Here is a 19509-nt window from a genome sequence, read left to right on the forward strand (position 1 = left end):
CATCCCGGTGGACACCTAAGCCAATTCTAACAATAACTTAATGCAGATCTTCTATTAACAGAAGGATGAGAAAACACTAATACTCCATCCTACAGAGAAACAGCCTACTGAAAACATACTGACAGTATTCTTGATCAAGATAATATAACACAAGTTTAATAGTGATGGCTCATAACAGCAGCAACAATCAGTCTGATAAAGGCGTAAAAGGAAGGCGAAGACTACTTCTTTCAGTAAAGCAGAAACAGACACAGCACATGATGGTAGCCTTGCATCAACGCGCATGCTTTCATGTAACAAAGTCACCAACCTAAAACGATACAAAGTGCGAGTGAAAGTTAAAAGCTCGTGAGTACATCTCGCTCCTGCATGCTCGTGTAGAACGGTTTCCCGAACACAAACGAGTGAAGTCCGGCCCTCAGCTTCTCAGCGAAGGCCATCACGATGTTCAGGTCTCCCTCCACCATCAGATCCAGGTCTGTCTTTAAGTTGCGCAAAGACCGAAATGGCTTCTTCCCTTTTTGCCTGCGGAGAGAGACGTGGACACGTTGAAGTATAATGCAACTGTTAACCTATAAAACACAGGGTCGGGGGACTTGCATTAGCCTTTAGTCGGGCTGCAGCTGTGCACAGGAATGCCATGCCATGATGAATTATGTATGCTGCTAAAGCACGCTACCTGAGCATAAACAGCCTTGTCAAGGCACCTGTAAAATAGTATGCCCTTAGACCTCAGGCTGTCGACGGCACCATAAACAAGACCGGTTTTATGCTTTCACACGAGCCCACAAATTATGGTTTTGCTTGTGTAGTTAGTGTCGTCTCTGGAGTGAGATATGTTTGGGCGGTTTTTATGCATTGGAAGGAGTAGGCTTCAAAATAATTCATTTGGACTCAGTTTAAGCATTTTGGACAGGAGGGGAGCAAAAATCAAAGTAACTATTTGTAGAAGCAACGGGAGTTGGGGAAGGTCAGTCAACTGTTGTGGAGCACAGAAGGAGATGAGTCAAGCCCAGATGGAGCGATGACCAGGTCACCACCGGGTGGGAGGCATGAAACAATTCAGCGAGCCTGAGGAATATGGTGGACTTTAGAGTCTCAGATGATTTGAAGGGCTTAAGAAGGCGCTTCTGGACACGAACCAGAGATGGGTGAAATAAGCCTGATGGGATCAGAGTGTGACTGGACATACAATTATGTCCCCTTTTATTTATTTATTTTCTTGACCAAGCAAAAGGGGGAGGTAATTAAAGCATATAGTGAGCATAACGCTTCAGTACTGGTTTCAAACACGCGCTGCCTTAATTAAAGCTTTAGTATGGAACGAGGCCACCATAAGCCACCAGGTCACCTTGCAACCTGGACTAGTGTCACATTTCTGTGGCCGGGAGGTAAAAGAGATACGAGAAATTATTTTCAGGGATCAAATGGCGATCATAAAAACATCATTTAGTGTTTTGATTATGATGATGGGAGGAAAATGCAATTTCCAGAGCCCTTTCAGAGGTTTAGCTGTGGTAACCTGTGAAGGTAACGCAATGTCTGTGCACCATTTCCTCTCAAAAACATTATTCATGCACTACATAGATGGGGAAGCTGTCCTTCTGGGAGGATGCTGAAGATTTATCACGCTGTGTGGCTACAAAGTCGGCCTCTCCCCAGTTTCCTCCTTACACCTTACACATATTATAGCTGAAATTATTTTCCTCTCTTTATTAATAAATCATGTTCTTTTAAAACACATTCTGCAGAGAAAAGCCAATGCTAATATTGGAAAGGCTGGCACAAGCAAGCATTCAGTATTCTTTCTGATAAATTACTTCTTCAGCAGAAGAAAAAAGATCATATCTCTACTAACCGCCCCCAGCAGATACATATGTGCAGATGTCATAAAATTTTTTCATTCACCATTTTTCGCACTCTTGTGTGGCAGCACTTAAAATTTGTGTCTTCAAGGGTGTAAAGAGTAGTACACCGCAGGAATCTTTGGTTTCTAAATGCATAAGATGTATTCTATTCATGTTTCAGCCCTCTTTGTCACAGTTTGTTGGATCTGCATTAAAGCTCTGATGCACTATATTCAAGGAAGGGCACAAATTGCCTCAAAAGTGAATCAATCTTTTTTTTTTCCTTCAGCTGAGCTATCACAATGTAAACACATTTTACTGCTGCTTAACTACAGGACAAACATGTTGTGCTCTCCACCGCATACAGGCACACTATTTGAAGATATGGGGTAAAAATGGAAGATGGGAAGTTATTCAAACTCATCAGTGTTCAGCAGCTTCCAAATAACCTAATTTTCAAAAAGTTGGGCCACTGTTTAAATATAAATGGAGTGAAGTAAATGTGAAGGTACCAGTTATACAGAACAACTTTCCAACTTTTCTGGAAAATAACTGGAAAAGATGAGAAATGTCTAATTCAACACTGATAATAATGTTTTATGTAAAGCAATAAGTGGCTGTTGTTTTAAAGCTGGGCCCAAAAGTGCCTCCAACAGATAACACAGTGGAGAGCTGACTGGAAAGGTGGGGAAAGAGAGCGGGGGAAGACATGTAGCAAAGGGTCGAGGGTTGAAATCAAGGTCAGGCCACTGCATTTGGTCTTTGTGGCCTATGGTCGCCGGCTCATGCTGTGAGCTAAACTGGCGCCCAGTCCTCACACACTTCTACCATAGACAGTACAAACGATGTAGTACCAAGTTCTGGGTTTGAAAACTGCCTTAAACCTGCATTTTTTCAGGCCAATAGAGGGTGACTCCTCTGGTTTCCAAAAACAGCCCCGAAAATAAAACTTCAAATTGTATAAAAATCAGAAAACATTCTTGAGCTCTTTTCCTCTTTAAATATTTTCCTGATGACTTTATGCACTCAGTTATTTCAGGTCAGACTGAATAAAACATGAAGTTCATTTAGTAAATTACAGTCATTAGAAGTGTCAGAAGCAGAAGCAGTAAAAGGCTCATTGCCCCGAGTGCTACAGGAGATCTCTTCAGCCTGTGGCTATTAAGACTACTTAACTCCTCCCCATCCTGTAGGGGGGACATTTATAAACAGTTTGAAACTCATCATGTGCTCAACAGTACTTTACACTGTTTAGACAGTTTCATCTGTTCTTTACTGGATAGGTGGATTACACAATTATCTCATTTTTCTGCTTTTTGCCATCTCTTACCTCCATCTGCTGCTAACAGCATCAATATTATGAAAAGTCTGTCACTTTCTGCCCATTTACACCACTAGCCAAGCATTTATGATACAGCACATTTTTACATTTCCACTTTTTCTTTAATCTGCCTCTTGTTTTTAATCGTCCTTTCTATTTATATTTTACAGCTTTTATTTAAAAAGGCACAAAAATTGTCCTCAGGATGAGTAAAGTTCTTATCACATTTCTTCTTATTAGCAATGTAGGGTTATCCAGAGTAGCAACTTGTCACAAGTCACTAGCCAATAAGAGCGCATTTTCACATGCAGATGCATCCTTAGTTTTAAAAACTCGTCTCACAAACAAGATGGCGACAGTGAAAATGCTCAGCTTGAAGCGTCACATCGCAGTGGATACGGCCATCTTTCAATATTTAAATGCCAAACTTTATGAGGCAGAAATAGGTGGGTTTATAGCATGGTACAAAAATACATAAATAAAAGTAACAATAACGGCCTTTATATGACAACAGTAAACTATACAGGGGTTAGCTTGAAATTAAAAGGCTTAAAGATTACAGTACTAGGAGGCCTGAAAGCTTTGCGGAGCAGGGAGGCTGCCCACAGTTGTATTCGTGGCATCTTTTGGAGCATTTTTAACCAACTATCAGACAGATAATGTTGCCTATTTTCTAGTCCAAAACATCTGTGCTCTGTGTTTGTTGAGCAAAATTTCAATTAACAGGTGTCCGTGCCATTGCTGTGCACACATACAGTCTTCTCCCACCCCCATTCTCTGCGGCCTGCTGGAGCGGGAGGGCTAGTAGGAGGAGTTGGCCGTCCGACTGCGGTCTGGGGTGTGGGGCCTCCCTGCTGCTGCGGAGTCGGGGTGGTCTGCCTCTCCCCACCGCAGGGAAAAGGGTAACACCACCTGGGTCTGGGTGCAATTCCCCCCTCCAGGGGCAAGGGTACCTAGACCCGGTTTGTAGAGTACGCTTGGGGAGTGTGATTGTGTGTACAGCGTCTCTTTATGTCTGTCTCTACGTTGGTTGAGTGTGGAGTGAGTGCATATGAGAGCATGAGGGTGGGAATGGATGTTTGTATCTGTGTGTGCCTGTATGTCTGTGTCTATATGTCAGGTTGGGTATCAGACGCCACCTCTCTGGGGACACCTCAGGCCCTCCAAGGTTTGGAGGCCTATCTCCACCCACCACCACTTCCCCTGCCGGTGGCGGACTCCCTCAGGTGTCGGTGTGTTGGTGGTTCTTTGTGTCTGGGGATGGGCGTCCGGGTACACACCGGCTCACTCCTTGGCGGCCGCTTGTCGGGGCCTGGGGCCTGGGGCTCGCTCGGGCCCCTTTGGAGGTGGGGTGCCCCCGGCCTCTCGGCCTAGGGCTCGGTCACTCAGGCGCAGCTGGGGGCCGGCGGAGCTCACGGGCGCGTCACTGCAACTCCCCCTGACTTCTGCTCCGCGGCTGCTGAGTGAACCCTCATCTGGGACTCTCCTCAGCTCTTACTGGGACAGTGGCGCGGCTGCCCCTCTGTTGGTCTTCCATGGTCTCTTGTGTTCTGGGGGCCTCTGGATGTCTGGAGTTTTGATCTCCTCCATACCCGCTTCACACCCTGGAGGACGGGGCTGTGGCCCCCCCACACTCCCTAGCAGATCATTACATGGAGAAACCTTTGGAATGCAAGCATGCTGATCCACACAGGTATGCACACATGGGTATTCACAGACGCGGACTAAAGCTTTCTTGGCTGCTGCCTCAAAGCACACTGTGCGCTGTCTATCTTGCGTGCTGCACAATATCGTTTATTACTTAGTAAATACTGATATCTATGACTAGCTAGTTTATTGTGATGGTGCTTTGTTTTCTCTATTATTATGTTGCTCTTTGTTGTTTGCTGTCTCCTCTGTTTGTTTTTGTTTGTTTGTTTGTTTGTTTGTTTTTCTCCATACAGGTGACCCAGGAGTTTTTTGTTTTTTTTTTGTCTCTCTTCCCCCCCCTTCTCACCGTCTCTTCTCCCCTTTGGTTTTCTTTCTTTCTCTCCCCCTCTCTCTCTCATTCATTCCCCCTGTCCTATTTATTAAAAAAAAAAAAAAAAAAAAAAAAATGACAAAGGATGAACTGAAGCTCTGCCATCACGTAATGTCGCATACTGCTGTTTCTGATGTCATTTAAGAAAGAAAAAAAAAAAAAACATACGGTTTATGGATGCTCACGCCCAAGACGCATGGGCCAACAGACCGGTCAGCAACCATCTAGCAACTACTGGTCGAGAGGCAACAATCATTACTCCTTGAGTGGTTGGCAAGTGGTTGCAACAAAACGAATTGCTAGGCATAGAGACCAGTCAGTGATCCCCTGGCTTCGGTTGCTAGCAGGTCGCCATAGTCGCCAGTAGTTTACAGGCAAGACGCTGACTTGTCTGCAAACACTAATCATATACTTGCATCACTTAGCCGCAGTTAAACTTGGAGAAAGTGCCACGCAAACTGGAAACGGAAAACATTTGCCTGCAAAGTAAAGCTTGTGCCTTGGTTGACGATATGACACAACTCATAAGTTTCCAGTCCGCAGACAAGCTTCATCTTCATTACATGCAATTCACAAACTATTGGATGATATGTCACTGCTGCTACAGCCATCCTTTATACAGACTCTATGAACAAAACAGAATGGCAGATTATGAAAACAGATTACTAGTGACTATGTTATTAAAACATAATCTCCATGTTCTATCAGTCCTGGGGAAAGGATAGCAGCTGTTAAGGAAGGTTTTCTGATGTCACTAGTACAGTTTTATGTGTTAGATGTTGCGAATACACATTAGGAAGATAAGCACTCTTAGGTAGAAGGTTGCAAAATACATTATTTTGACTAGCATCTGGTATCCCCTGAAAGCTGGGGATATATATTGCTGCCTGTTGTAGAATAACAATATGCAGATGAGTTCTAGATGTAATCGCTTAAGCCAACAGCAGCAATGTTTGCGCTTTCTGCTCATGGGCAAAAGGGTGAACGTAATGCATAGTAGAAAAAAAAATCCCTCCAAAAGCAGCACTTTGGGGAAAACAAGCACTCAGACCTATAGATTCCTTGGGAAATGCATCATAGCCTGCTTGTTGAGACCAGTGTGAAGGATGACTCATCTGATCACAGGAGTTTTTTTGCCTCCTGCTCAGCAGAACAGTGTCTGTATTCTTTGCACTACTTCTCCTGCAAAGAGCCAACCCCCATGTTCCCCTGACCTTATGTTCCACTCTGCGCGTTTCTTGACACACTCCTCTTCATCTTGATTTAAGTGTAGGCTTACACCTGCAGTCAGCTGAATCTGAGCTGCCTATATTCCTGTGTTTTTCAATCTAACATCACCGATAAAGGGACACTTCTCCTTCTGTATAGTTTTGGTTTAGTACTCTGAGGGTGTGGGCTCATCGTGGTACCGTCTCTCCTCTCCAACTGTCCATCTACCCGATCATGCCCTGAGACTGGTTTCATTTGGGTCCTCACTAAAACTCATCAAATGTGTCGTAGATCCTAATTATCCACTTTCTGGTAATTTGTCCCTCCAAGCTTGCTGCACCCTCACTACTGCACAGCCAAACCCTGGAGACAACAATAACTGAAACTACTATTTTGATAACAGGGCTTTAGGGTACCTCTTGCTGTGTGCTTTATGGATGCCCAGCGGTGATGGTGGGTCAAAGCAAGGTGAGCAGCTAGAATGCAAAGTCGAATCAAAAACAATGGCTAAAAACAAGGAAATCATCAGCTCTCCTTTTGGGGATTTTCTTGAATCTTCCTGTGGTGCAGTGTCTCTGAGTGCCACACGGTAATCTCTTTTCTTATTTGGATTAAAGACTTATTAGTGACAGCTCTTACGTTTCGTCCTCGATGTACTTGAGCAGAGTGAGGGCCTTCCTGTGGAGCAGCAGCAGAAACTGGGCCAGATAGGTGCTCCGCAGGGACAGGCCTGGCTTCAGCATGAACACCTGGGTACGAGACAGGATGTCAATTAGTAGTCGGATCCGCGGCTCTGCTGGAAGAGCAGAATAATACACTCCTCCCTTCCTTTGTGCTAACCTTGAGAAACAATCATGCTGTTGCTACCGTCTTGGGGGGAGATTCCTAACAGCAGCTCTAAGATGACTCTCAGGTGAACAAATGATGGGGTGTGACCACTCGGCTTTCAAATATTTGCCGTAAAGCCGGGCACACATCTGATCTGGATTTTCTCACCAGCTATGACAGTGACTCGACCACTTTTAACTTCACAATAATACACACAGCAGTAAAATTACAACTATGCTCTGGTGGTTGCATGCAGCCATCTGTGAGTGAAGCTGTGGCATAATTGCAAAAATATCTTCTAATTGGTGATTACACAACAACCCTCTAAAAACCAGCAACTCAGTGATTAGAAAACAAGTATTAATTAATAGCATACACCGTAAATCTGCTTCAGCATCGCTTTTGCTAATTATAAGTTTGAGTCAATGACTGCTCTGTTCTGTTTTCATGCTCATGAACTGAAATGCTTGAACATTTCTATGACTCAAATCTAATTAAAACGGAACCAAATTTTTTCTGTGTTAATTGTTTATTTAAAAACAAAAAAAAACAAAAAACTGTGTGTAATGTTAAATTCACCGATATTTTAAGTAGATGCCATGTACAAATCTCCTACATAACAGCTGGAGAGTGAAAGCTGAATTTTCATCTCTGTGAGTCAGAGCTGACTGTGAGTCAAAATCAGATGACACATACCTGCAAAAACATGTGATTTATTTAAGCAATTACAGGAAAGATTTTGCAGACTGGCTCATATAACAATCAGTCACAAATGAGTTCATCTTAGGAAAGATAAAGCACGGAGCAATGTATACGGTCACCGAAAATCATTTCATACCACAGGAGCCTTTTCTTATTTGATCATTATTTCTATTTTATTTTAAATGACAGCAAAGAGAGGACTGCTTTTCTGCATTTAATTATGACATTACTAATGGGGCTACTATATCAATATGTCACGAAGACAGACATCTTTAATATCTTCATCTTAAAGCAGTTTATATATAATGAGAGATGATTTTTTTTTGTTAGATTCTTACCTCAATTATAAATGACTTGACCAAAGCGTCTTTATGCATGACGTCTTGAAATATATTCCTAAGAAAAAGAGCACAGAGGTTATCGCATTAGTGCTTTTCATTTTAGAGGTTTTTAAGTATAGTGTAAGGAAGCTTCAACTTAAATGTTACATGCTTGTTTTCACACAAGCCCTGAACATTTATAGTTGTCACCAAAAGGAGCATGTAAGAATGCAAATCTGTGACGCAATGGTAGTGGGAATTAAACTGTCTTTATATTACAGAGCTGGCAGGTTCAGGCTTATATGATGCCTAACTGAGTACGTCTGTAAAAACACAACATATATGAGTATCACTTACAGGTCAGGTGTAAAGGTTTCGTCAGTATGAATGACTGTATCTGGAGGAATGTCATCCTCGCTATCCGTCTTCCAGAGCGCGCTTAGCTCAGAACGCATGTAGCGCCGCTGGTTGTATGTGTGTTCATGGCACGGCGGCATCTGTTTCACTGTGTTGATGTCCACGTCGATGTGTGTGGTCGGGTAGGGCGAGTAGAGTACCTGGCGGAAGGGCAGAACAAAGCTGCCGGTCGAGTCCTAAGAGCGGAAAAAAGGTGAAAGAGTTGCTCCTGTTTGCACCTGTGAGCACAAAAGCTAAACTCGGTGCTTGCAAAAAATTTTATATTAGAAATTCTGATGCACATAAAAGTAAAATGCAAAACATTGGTAAAGAACAATCATATCCATAGATACAACATGCAGATCAGCTTTAATACATAATTTAACTTTTAGAAACACAGAAGCTTTAGTCGTTTTTCTCTCGGTCAGTTTCAGTAATGTATAAGATGCAGATTTTGCATTTGCTCTACAATATACATTAGCAACCCTCCATGACTTTATGAATATGATGGTTTTTGTATTTTTTTAAACTTTCTGTACATTAAAAAATGAGCACAAAACGGCTTTAAAATGTGTCTGGCGCCTTTAACTTTAATCTTTTCCATGGACTATCATAAAAGCAGATCTATTATACTCATTTCCAAGTCCTTATTTTTATTTTTGGACTTGAATAGCTCTGCACAATTCACATTTCAAAATAATCCTCATTAATCTTATGCTAAGACTTTCTGCAGTCCCTCAGTTCATCCTCTGTCAGAAACAAACCATCGTAGCGCTTCTTTAATCGTCTTCCTTCTTTTAAAGCCAGCTTTTTCTGATTGACACAAAACAACAAATTGAAACAGCAGGTAGGTGGTACACCTGATATACCTGAGATTACCATATTTGGAATTGTCACTGACGTATAGATCCAAGAGCAGAGAAAAAGTAAAAAAAAAAAAGAATGTTTAGAGTCTAAAACTTTAATTTTATAGCTTACAGAGAAGCTGAACCATTTCAATTATAAATGAAATATTTAAGTAAAGGCTTCTTTTTGAATATGTTCTTTCATAACCTAAAATTGTGTCTGTCACAATTATGACCAAATATGTAGCTTCTCCATGTTTTCCTTTGCATGGTCACACTGGTTGTATGTTTCAAAGCAGATGAATCTCATGCAGTGTAAAGGGAAAGTCTTATTGAATTACGTCCCTGATATGAAAAAGAAATGAGGTCAGAGCAACAAACAAGGGCGACATCAAATCAGCAGACAAAACAAAACAATAGCCAGATCCTAATTCTAACCACAGTGTACTGTATAATGAGAAAGAGCTGGTGGCTACCTTGAGCAGACCCTGAACAAACAGGCCAGTGTCATACTTGAAGGAGTCGTCGGCCCTGCAGAGGCGAGAGCACTTCCTCTCAGCCGGAGTGAGAAAGAGGCAGAGAGTCCGCACAATCTGTAAAAGACGGTCAGATTTATCAACCCACAGTCTGACTTTCTAACTAATGAGGCCTGAAGATAACCGGGTCTGATTATTTACTGAAGAATTTATGCAACAAAAGCTTTATCTTTAATTAATTGGTGTTCAGTTTGGGCCTCGAGACAAGAAACCTACAAATTAATGCATTGCGTGCTTTTGATATTCACTGGGAAAAACTGGAGCTGCTATATTTGTGCACCACTAATCTTTCTTTAAATCAGATACCTGGAGATTTAAAGTGGTTTTTCAAACACACTGTATGGAGAAAGTTTTCATACTTTAAGTTTTTCACACTTTGTTTCACTTTTGAATCAATTCACTTAAAAAAAAAAAAAAAGACTCTTCTTCTTGCCAGAATTGTTCAAGCTCACCTAGGTTGGATGATGAGTGCACAGCCATTTTCAGCACTCCCAAGAGATGCTTTTATGCTGCAGGTCAGTTTTGAAATGTAAACCTCTGCTACAGCCTGAGGGGAACTCTGGATCAGGTTTCTCTGAATTTGTCTGCCTGTGTCTTTCCTCTATCCCAACTATTCTCAACGTCCATATTTATAGAGAAACCATCCACACAATAAGACGCTCCTACCACATTTGACAATAATAATGAGGTGACGCTCAGCATCTGCACAGTTTAGTCTTCATTTCATTAAACTAGATGATTTTGTTTCTTATGGTCTCAGAATCAAGTAGTAGCTGAGCGCTACCTTCATAATGGTTTTCATTTAGTAAAGCTCTCTCTTCTCAACAAAGCACAGCCAGATCTCAGTTACAGAGATAATTAGTTTCTCGGTTACCTTCTGTTCTTTATAGTCGAGTTTGGCTCAGTGGCCAGATTTGAGAAGACTGTCATGGTCACAAACCTCTACCAATGATAACAAAAGAATGATAGAAGCGAAAGCGCACTCGGTTCCTTTTAATGTTGCAGAAACAGCCTTGTACCCCCTGAAATCTCTAAGTTGATACAATGCTTTCTCACACATCATCTTGACCTCTCTAGATAACTGCGAGCCTCCCTACTTGACTCCAATTGAGCTGTAAAAGCATCTCAAGGACGACTGATAGATTTTAGGCGTCACACCGCAATAACAGTTTTTGAAGTGTTTTGCAGAGACTGACGAGGGGAAAAAATAAAACGCAGGCTCATTTTCAGATGAGTATGAAACACAGGAAGATGAGGAAAACTTGAAAGAGTCTGAAAAGAGCAGACTTGAAGCAGTAACCCGACTGAAAATCAAAATACTGATGCGAAACTAAAAGAAGTGCAAGAGGGGCTCATTAACAAACAAACATAACAACAAGCTTCAAAACATTTAAAATTATGTAGATGCTGCGTCTGTGTGGAGCCACTAATCCAGCACATTTACCTTGTTTATTTTCTCCGGGTTGCTTCCAACCACGATTGAACAGCCACACGTCTGCAGATGAGAGCTGATGGCCCTGAAACACAGAGACAACATCATGCAGATTAGCACCAATTAGCTTCATTAGAATTCTTCTGATTAGAAACGAAAAGTTTTTAGGAATAACAACTGAGACTAAGGAACGGCATCCCTCCCCGCTAAAAATATGAGGCCTTAAACCTTTTGACTCATCGACTTCGGCTCACATTCCAGCCTTTTTGAATTGACTTGTTTGATTGCTCATAAAAAAGGATTACTTCTAAACCTGAGATTATTTCAAGTAATACACAGTGAGTGTGTTCTTTCTTAAAGCCTGAGCTATAAATATCAGATCCCAGCAAATAAGTTCCACTTTCCAGATGCTCGTGTCGTCGTCACAGGATACTGAGCTAATCCTGTTCAACTCTGAGCAATTTGGCGCTTCATCGCTAGAATGGACTTTGTAGACTCTCGACACTAAAGAGCGATTAAGCTTTTCGTCCTTTCTCAGGAGATAACTTCAGCTAAGTGAAGAGCCATTACTCATCATTTGAAGGTTGATGGGTGTTAAATGGGCATTGTTCATCATCTGTCTCCATTTGCCTGTACCGGATTGCTTACTTGTGTAGGAAATCCTCGTGGCAGCTGTCCCCGATGTCATCATCATTTAGCACCGTGTCTTTTATCTGCTCAGCAGGAGCGAAACAAATGAGTCATTTTAAAAATTGGCCTACAACAAAGACAAAAGTGCTGACGGGCATATCTGCAAGCCATTGTAATGAAAGTGGAGGGTTAAAAAAAAAAAAAGACAGTGAAAGATTCTGGGGAGCTTCTTTGTACTTTTACATTTGCATATTAAAAGGGAGCAAATGTGTTGAATCACACTGGGTGGTAATCTAGGCAGGGAGAGAACCTTGTTTAGTTAAACCTCTTGGAAAAAGAAGTCATTTGAACAAGAAAAACCACAAAAAGACAAACAATTTCCTCATGTTTTGTCAATAAATTTCACTTGCTGGAATTCAAGCTCCTTTCAGTTACTGGCAACATGATATAGGATAAAATACTACTGGCTCTGTCTTGATTTTGTTATTTAAATGTAATTTAATGATGCCAACAATGCCAACCAGTTTTTCTAATGCAAAATGAATGACATCTTTCACTGTCTCTTAGTTACTGTGCAGTTGGTATTAATAGACTGAAAAATTGTTACTTACATCTATATCTTCTTGTACACTATGTGTCTTCATAGAGGTCAGCAGCTCCATGATTGGGACAATTTCTAAGCTCAGCACTGAGATGATATTGTAACCCTAAAATTAACAGAAAAAAAGGAGAGAAAAGAACAAGAAGTTTCCAACCTACATAGAAAGACACACAAGGTTAAAAATCTGACCAGATTTTGACTGCTTTTAGCACTTTATCAGTGCATTCAGTATTCCAGGAAACCTCAAAGCTCTAAAAACAGCAAGTGCATCAGCCAAAAGAAAGGTCCAACCAACTGAATGTTTACTCCAGTGATGCATTTTAAAGCCGTTTTTTTTTCTCTCCCAGTTACTGGTGTGTTAAATCATTCTATCCAACGCTATTATTACTTGTTCACTAGCTTCCCCTGTAGGATCCCTCAGACCTAATTAACTAAGCAACCCCTCTGTGTTTGGAGGATACAATTTTATTATTCTGGCAATGTTACTGAAATCCCAAATGGGTACAACAAATGTGACAGATAAGTTAATACTCCTTTAAATGTAATAATTAAAGCTGAAAGGCAGGTTTTATGAGTATAAAGAATAATAATTTGCCTATTCTTCAGTGCACACTAAGGCCAAATGCCTGTAAGTCAAGGCTACCTTCTGCATCCAAATGCGTCCCTTGCGGATAACGTGCTTCAGCCTCTCCACACAGATTGTGTGCAGGGGGAGGTAGAAGGACAGCTCTGTTTGAGGCAGAATAATGGACAAGGCACATGTGTTCTTGTCCCCCTTGAGCTCGCCATCAAAGATGAGAGACACGATGATGACGCCCTTTTCTGCCAGCACAAAGAACTTCACGTCCACGGCACCGCACTCTGCGCTACGCAGAATCTCCCCATTGAGTGTGTGATTAGCCAAAAATGTTACTTCTCCATCGCTGAGGAACATCAACTGGTCACCCTTTGGTACCCAGATGTGGCGCACCCGTGGTCCCAGAATATTGTCCCAGTAGGCAAAGGTGGCAGCCAGGAGCGGGCATTCTCCCTCTACCGCTACTTCAGACTTTGCCACAGCAGGTGATTGAGGTGGACAGCCGGAAGACATTGGGACAGGTCTTCAAGGATCACTTATAATTAACCTGAAACATAGAAACCCCTTTGTTTATGTTACAAGTACAGGACAAAAAAAAAAAGTGTGAGTGGAAATGAAACTGATTTGTTTGCACTTCACAGACCAGCCCCAAAGCAACTTCTGCTTCTCTGACCAATGTCGAAAGTAAAAAGATGTTTTCTACAGGCATTCATGAAAACAGTAAAAAGAAGGGGTCATTTCATATTCAGATTTCTGGCAGACTACACACACGTTACAAGCTCACTCAAAAAAAGCCTCTGAGACTTCCTGGTCTTCTGTGAAGTTCGGATTGTACAGCTTGCACTTGGATTTAATTTCAGAGAAAACATTCGTTCTCATCATTTCCATCCCCCACTGATTACAGGTCAGGTGAAATATAGCCAACTTATCCCACCAAATAAAGAATTATATTGATTACAGGCACGCCGAATTTACAAGAAATGTCAGCTTATTCGAGGCTTGAGGTTATTACTTTGCCAGATAGTTGTACATTTCAACAGCAATCAAATTTACATTTAAATTAAAAGCTTTTAAAACAGAGTTTGGCGTCTAATAGTTACAGCAATTTAAAAAGAACGTAAACAACCTTATACTTCAGACGCACAGATTGTAATCTCCACGTAAATTTTGACTGGAAGTTAATATGTGTAACTTTAAGAATAAGAGCGTAAGAAACGAAATGCAGGTAGTGTTTATTCGATTATAGGCTAACTAAAGCTAACCCGCTAACTAGCGTGAGCCAACGACATCAATACAACTTACTTTTTCGGTGTTTTGGATGTTGAAAACGCCACACCACAGCGGTTCCAGAAGATAGACGTTCAGTGTTAATGAAAAGTCATTGCATTTTTGCCTGTTGGTGCCATAGCTTACATTAACTACGATTAGCCAGTTGCAGCTTGGCTGCAATTTTGTTATGATCGTTAGCACACTTCCTACTACGTCAGGCTTACGTCATTGGTAGGGGTAAACGACGACCTCTAGCGACCGGTACATGGCAGTTTACAGCGAGTCAATGATGTCATTTTTATTCCAGGCTGCTACCTTCAGAAAATGAGTTATTTTAATTCATTTACATGGAGCCTGGTCATACAAATGGATGTAGCTGCGGGCCCCACACATTGTGTTTGCCTTTTAATTTCATCCTCCAAGGCTAATGCTGACTATAAATAATGGTTACTGACTCCTTCTTTTTCCCCATTCATTATACATGTGTGAACTGCACAATATCTTCTAGCTGCAGAACCCCACAAGCTGAACTGGCGATGTTAACATTGCTGTATTATTTATTTTAAACATCCTCATTCTTTGTTTGCTTTCAGAGCAGGCTAAAAATCTGAGGTTCTCTTCTTCAAACAACCAGAGACCAGTTTTCCAGTTAACCCCTCCCTATCACAGGAATCTGTTTGAATGCTGTACAACCAAGATACCTTCACACTTAATCCTTGTCTGTAAGCACACAAATTTACAATATTATTCCAAATGGTCTTTGCACGACTCTAATGGGACAACTGATGCTGGCTCTAAATGGCTCTAGGATACTGAATTGCTCCTGAAAACAGTCAGCACTAATTACAATTCCAACTAAGGATTAAAATGCTATGGCCGTATCACCATCTAACCATATGCATTCCTCTATCTTACTTGGGCTAGTAATAGTTTTCATACTCTGTGTCCACCTCAGTCAGACTATTTTCAGTTGCTTGTGTGGCCTCTTGTTTTCTGTTGCAATTCAGAAGTGCAAATCTCAGAGGGTACACTAGTAATAGGCAAACTACAAATAGTAAGCAGCTGTCTTCATCCAAGCCTAATCCTATAATAAACCTCCCTTACATTATACTGTAGTGTCCCAATGCACAGTGAAAACCCGAAAGTAAACAGTCTGATAAATTTTAAGTCACAACAGATCGATAGAGGAGTGGATCTCAAGTGTTTTACCTCATAACCATTGGCCTCTCTAATTGCTCTAGTTTGTCTATCGAGCTTTTCTGCACTGGCTTGCACCTTTCAAAGTCAAGCTGTTCCCTGTCCTGAAGGGAATAGCTTGACAGGGAATAGTTTAGTCATTACAGTCCAATAATTGTGAGGTTACAGTGAAAAGAAGAAGAGTTTAGGTTGTAACATCAAACATGAAAATCCTTGCTGCAGTCCAAACACCCCTCTCTAAACATCTGAACAGTGTTAAGCTCAATTAACACTGTTCATTTTTTAAATGTCTTAGAAGTCAGTGGAACTACACAGATCAATTGTCTTCAAGCTGTCATTTTCCTTGTTCTTTCTGAATAAAACGAATACCTTGTGGTCACAAAACAAGGCTATTACAGCAGCATTTGGAGAAAGCAGCTACAGTTTTTGGCCATTTTGGTGTCCTATTATTTTCCACTACATAGAATTTTAATAAACATTAGGTAAAACTAAAAACACACTTTATTTTATTGCTGATGAAAGTCAACAGAATTGTTTGCAACCATGTTTCTGTTACAATTTATCTGATTTTGCCAGAGTTAAGACCCACCGTCGTGACTGTATTACCCTCTAGCTGGAATAAATTTGCATAGCATATATGCAAACTGGCCCTAATAATATTGAATATTATTTCAGTGAAGTCAGTTTCTTTCTGTTGTGGCCCGTCACAGCATTTCTCTCTGTGTGCAGTAAGCCTATCGCTGAGAGTCCCTTTTTCTATGGAGCTCAGCAACAGCGGACTTGGACAATGTGTGGACAGTCAGCCAAGCAGTCAGCTTAAAAAAAAAAAGAAAAAAGTTGGCTCCAGCTGAAGTTTTCAAGGTCACTGACCATCAACAGCCTTTCCAAATTGTGTCCCCCCTGGCTGCTATACTGATGAGATTTCAGTCTGTGAAAAGCATTGCAGCAACAGCTCCTGTCTAAGTCTGAGCAACAGTCCCCTCTTTTCATTTTTCACAGACAAAATTCTCAATGATTATTAGCTGTACATGTGTAGTTTTCATTTTAATATTGATACAAAATCTTTTTTTGTCCATAAATGAAACTAGTGTTATCAGAACATCTTCTGTTGTGATGATGAACCTGCGAGGTTAAGAGCCGCCTTCATTTTTGACCCTAATTATGCCTAATTAAAAGGATGCTAATGCACTGTACTTCAGCACCGTGCTTTACATAGAAGAGCCTCAGGATCTTCTACCTTCATGTTATAATTCTTTTAATCTTCAAACTATGTGAAGGTTCTTGGGGAAATGTTTGGCTTTTTATGTCTCCCACAAAAGCCTTTCTTATTACCACTTGCCAGCCACCTTCTGTGATGATGGTACATATTAGATTGAGCTTTTTATGTGTTTTCTGATTGTAGCCCTTGCAGTGATGCAAACAGGCACTCCAACTACCCAAAAATATTACTTTGCTACTTGCAGGTTTTCTTACACCAGGATCAAGGTTTGGAAAATCGTGTTTGTCGCCCACATTGCTCCTCTAGGAGGTGTTACATCCCAGCTGCTTCAGATTCAGCATTGATTTCACATTTGATCCTCATTACACTAAGTGTGCAGATGTAAGACAATAACTCTCTGCCTACGATATTTTGTAAAGAAACTAGATTACCATTAATGTTAAAATTTGTCCTTCTGTCTAAGCATTGATCTGGTTATATGTCAGCTGAGTTTTAAAGGAAAACCTTCAATAGAGTTAGAAAATTAATTGGTTTCCTGAACAGAATTAGCTGAGAAGATTTAATACCAATCTATTACACTTGTAACAGACATTAGCATAGCATTGGATCGCTGAAATATGCCGAACCTGCCCAATAGTTTAAAAAAACATGTTACTTTTGGTGTTAACTTTGTAAAAAGAGAAAGAGATGTAAAAATTACACATTTAATTATTATCTGATCAGATGACTGATGTTTTCCAGAGAAATTAAAACATTCAGTTATTTATGTGAAGGCTAATGCTAACAAAAATGAGACTAAAGCTGATGTTTGGCAAATTTTTTTTATATATCCATAAAATAAAAAGCATATAGCCTGCACTTCTAATAGTGTATTATTACTATACAATTAAATAAGGTTAGGATACTTTGTATCAATATTTTGAGTATAAATTCAGAAGAATCACATGGTAATGGTTGGGAAATCGCAGGCTGTATACCGTGCTGCCTTACATTCATTCTTTTCCACATATCCAGTAGACATATAAATATTATCCTGCAGTTAATACTGTATCCACAGCATTCTATTGTTTCCAGTTGTATACCTACTGAACAGCCACTTTGTTAGGTCTCATGCAAGGGCTTAACCAATCTTATATGTCTATGAAAACAGCATTTTACCATCTTCCTCAGTTTTTCTGCTCTTGCAAGAACTAGCGCTTTGTCAGTGTAGACTGTGTTGTCTTTTGGCAGTAGAAAGGCTTTATTTGAAGTTTTACACGCCTCCTCTTTCATCTTAGCTCATCACTCAACTTGGCGAGCAGACTTTTTAGGCAGTAGCGCTGTCGTCTTCAGCTGTCATTTGATCCGTATGTGCCCTAATGAGTAAGAGGCAAATGCGTCTGTGATGCCTTTCCCCTCCATCACACCTCAGTTTAACGAGTGTGAAAAAAAAAAATCACCAGTCAATTATCTAAATGTGTCGTAATAAACTCACAACATGGACCACTCTATTTCACAGTTTCACACATTATTAGCAGCAAAGTTGTTTATCCAACCGTTCAAAATGCTCTGACCCTTGTGCTGATGATAGTGTGAGCATCCCACATTTGACCGGGCATTTATTTAAAGATAAAGCGCCACTACATTAATCATTATGAACATAAAGGCAGGTGAAAAAAATGAAGGCAAAACAAACAAGTAAGGTCACTGAAAACCAGTTGAGAGCTACACACCATTTTTCAAATCATATTCCCTCCGTTTGTGTTTCAGCGATGGTGGTGGAAAGCAAAGTCTCTCTAAAATGCTGGCCCAAAATCTACAATTCAACTCAGTTAAAATGTGATCACTGTAAAGGCTGTAGGATGTGAATCACACTGTTTTTGTACTATAGAACTACTCACTGGCACCTCGCACGCTGTGAATGGGGGCATTGTCATCCTGGACGAGATCACTCCCATCAGGAAAGAAATCTGATAAATGTGATAATGTGATTTGCACTGATGCTTCCCGCCAGGTTCAGACTGCACATTGTCCTGATCTCAAAGACATAGGGCACTGGCTTTGGATTGGGACCAAAAATGGATGTCATGCACAACAGTCGGTCATTTGATATCATAAAGAGTGTAATGGATGAAAATCACTTCATTCTGACAGCAAGACTAGCGTTTTAGATTTTTTCCCCCAAGTTTTTGCAGTGGTTGGATCCCTTTTGTGAGGTGACCCAGTAACTGTGTACAACTGTAGATATGACTATGTATGAATTTAAAATGAGGGACAGTAGACAGACAGTATATGTGTGATAGAGACCTCTTCAGTTGCCAGAGTACTCTAGAACCAAGTCTCATCTTAGTAGCCCTCTTGAAATGCCTCCTAGTACGTTTTAAAGGAGTTACATTTTATTTTGCATTTGCATCAATATAAAACAGACACTTTTTTAAGGTACATGTGTTCAAATATCACATCAGTCAATTTATGTGGCAGCAATTTAATGCATGTAGATATGGTCAAAGTATCCTGTTGAAGTTCGAAATGGTGAAAAAAGGTGATTTAAGTGACTTTAAATGTGGCATGTTTATTGGTG

General features: G+C 40.7%; 1 protein-coding gene across 1 annotated transcript; it reads right to left on the reverse strand.

Annotated features, from left to right (window-relative positions):
* Positions 1–134: 134 nt before the first annotated feature.
* Positions 135–14799, reverse strand: c9orf72 (C9orf72-SMCR8 complex subunit). Its single transcript, XM_026152379.1, has 10 exons — positions 14567–14799; positions 13331–13811; positions 12698–12793; positions 12105–12169; positions 11469–11541; positions 9965–10081; positions 8605–8840; positions 8266–8323; positions 7037–7146; positions 135–525 (listed from the first exon to the last, which is right to left on the reverse strand). The coding sequence occupies exons 2-10, from the start codon at positions 13775–13777 to the stop codon at positions 339–341; spliced, it is 1389 nt and encodes a 462-aa protein (XP_026008164.1). The 5' UTR covers positions 13778–13811; positions 14567–14799; the 3' UTR covers positions 135–338.
* Between the last annotated feature and the right edge of the window lie 4710 nt (positions 14800–19509).

The sequence above is a fragment of the Astatotilapia calliptera genome, chromosome 19 (assembly GCF_900246225.1).
Source record: "Astatotilapia calliptera chromosome 19, fAstCal1.2, whole genome shotgun sequence".
Taxonomy (NCBI): domain Eukaryota; kingdom Metazoa; phylum Chordata; class Actinopteri; order Cichliformes; family Cichlidae; genus Astatotilapia; species Astatotilapia calliptera.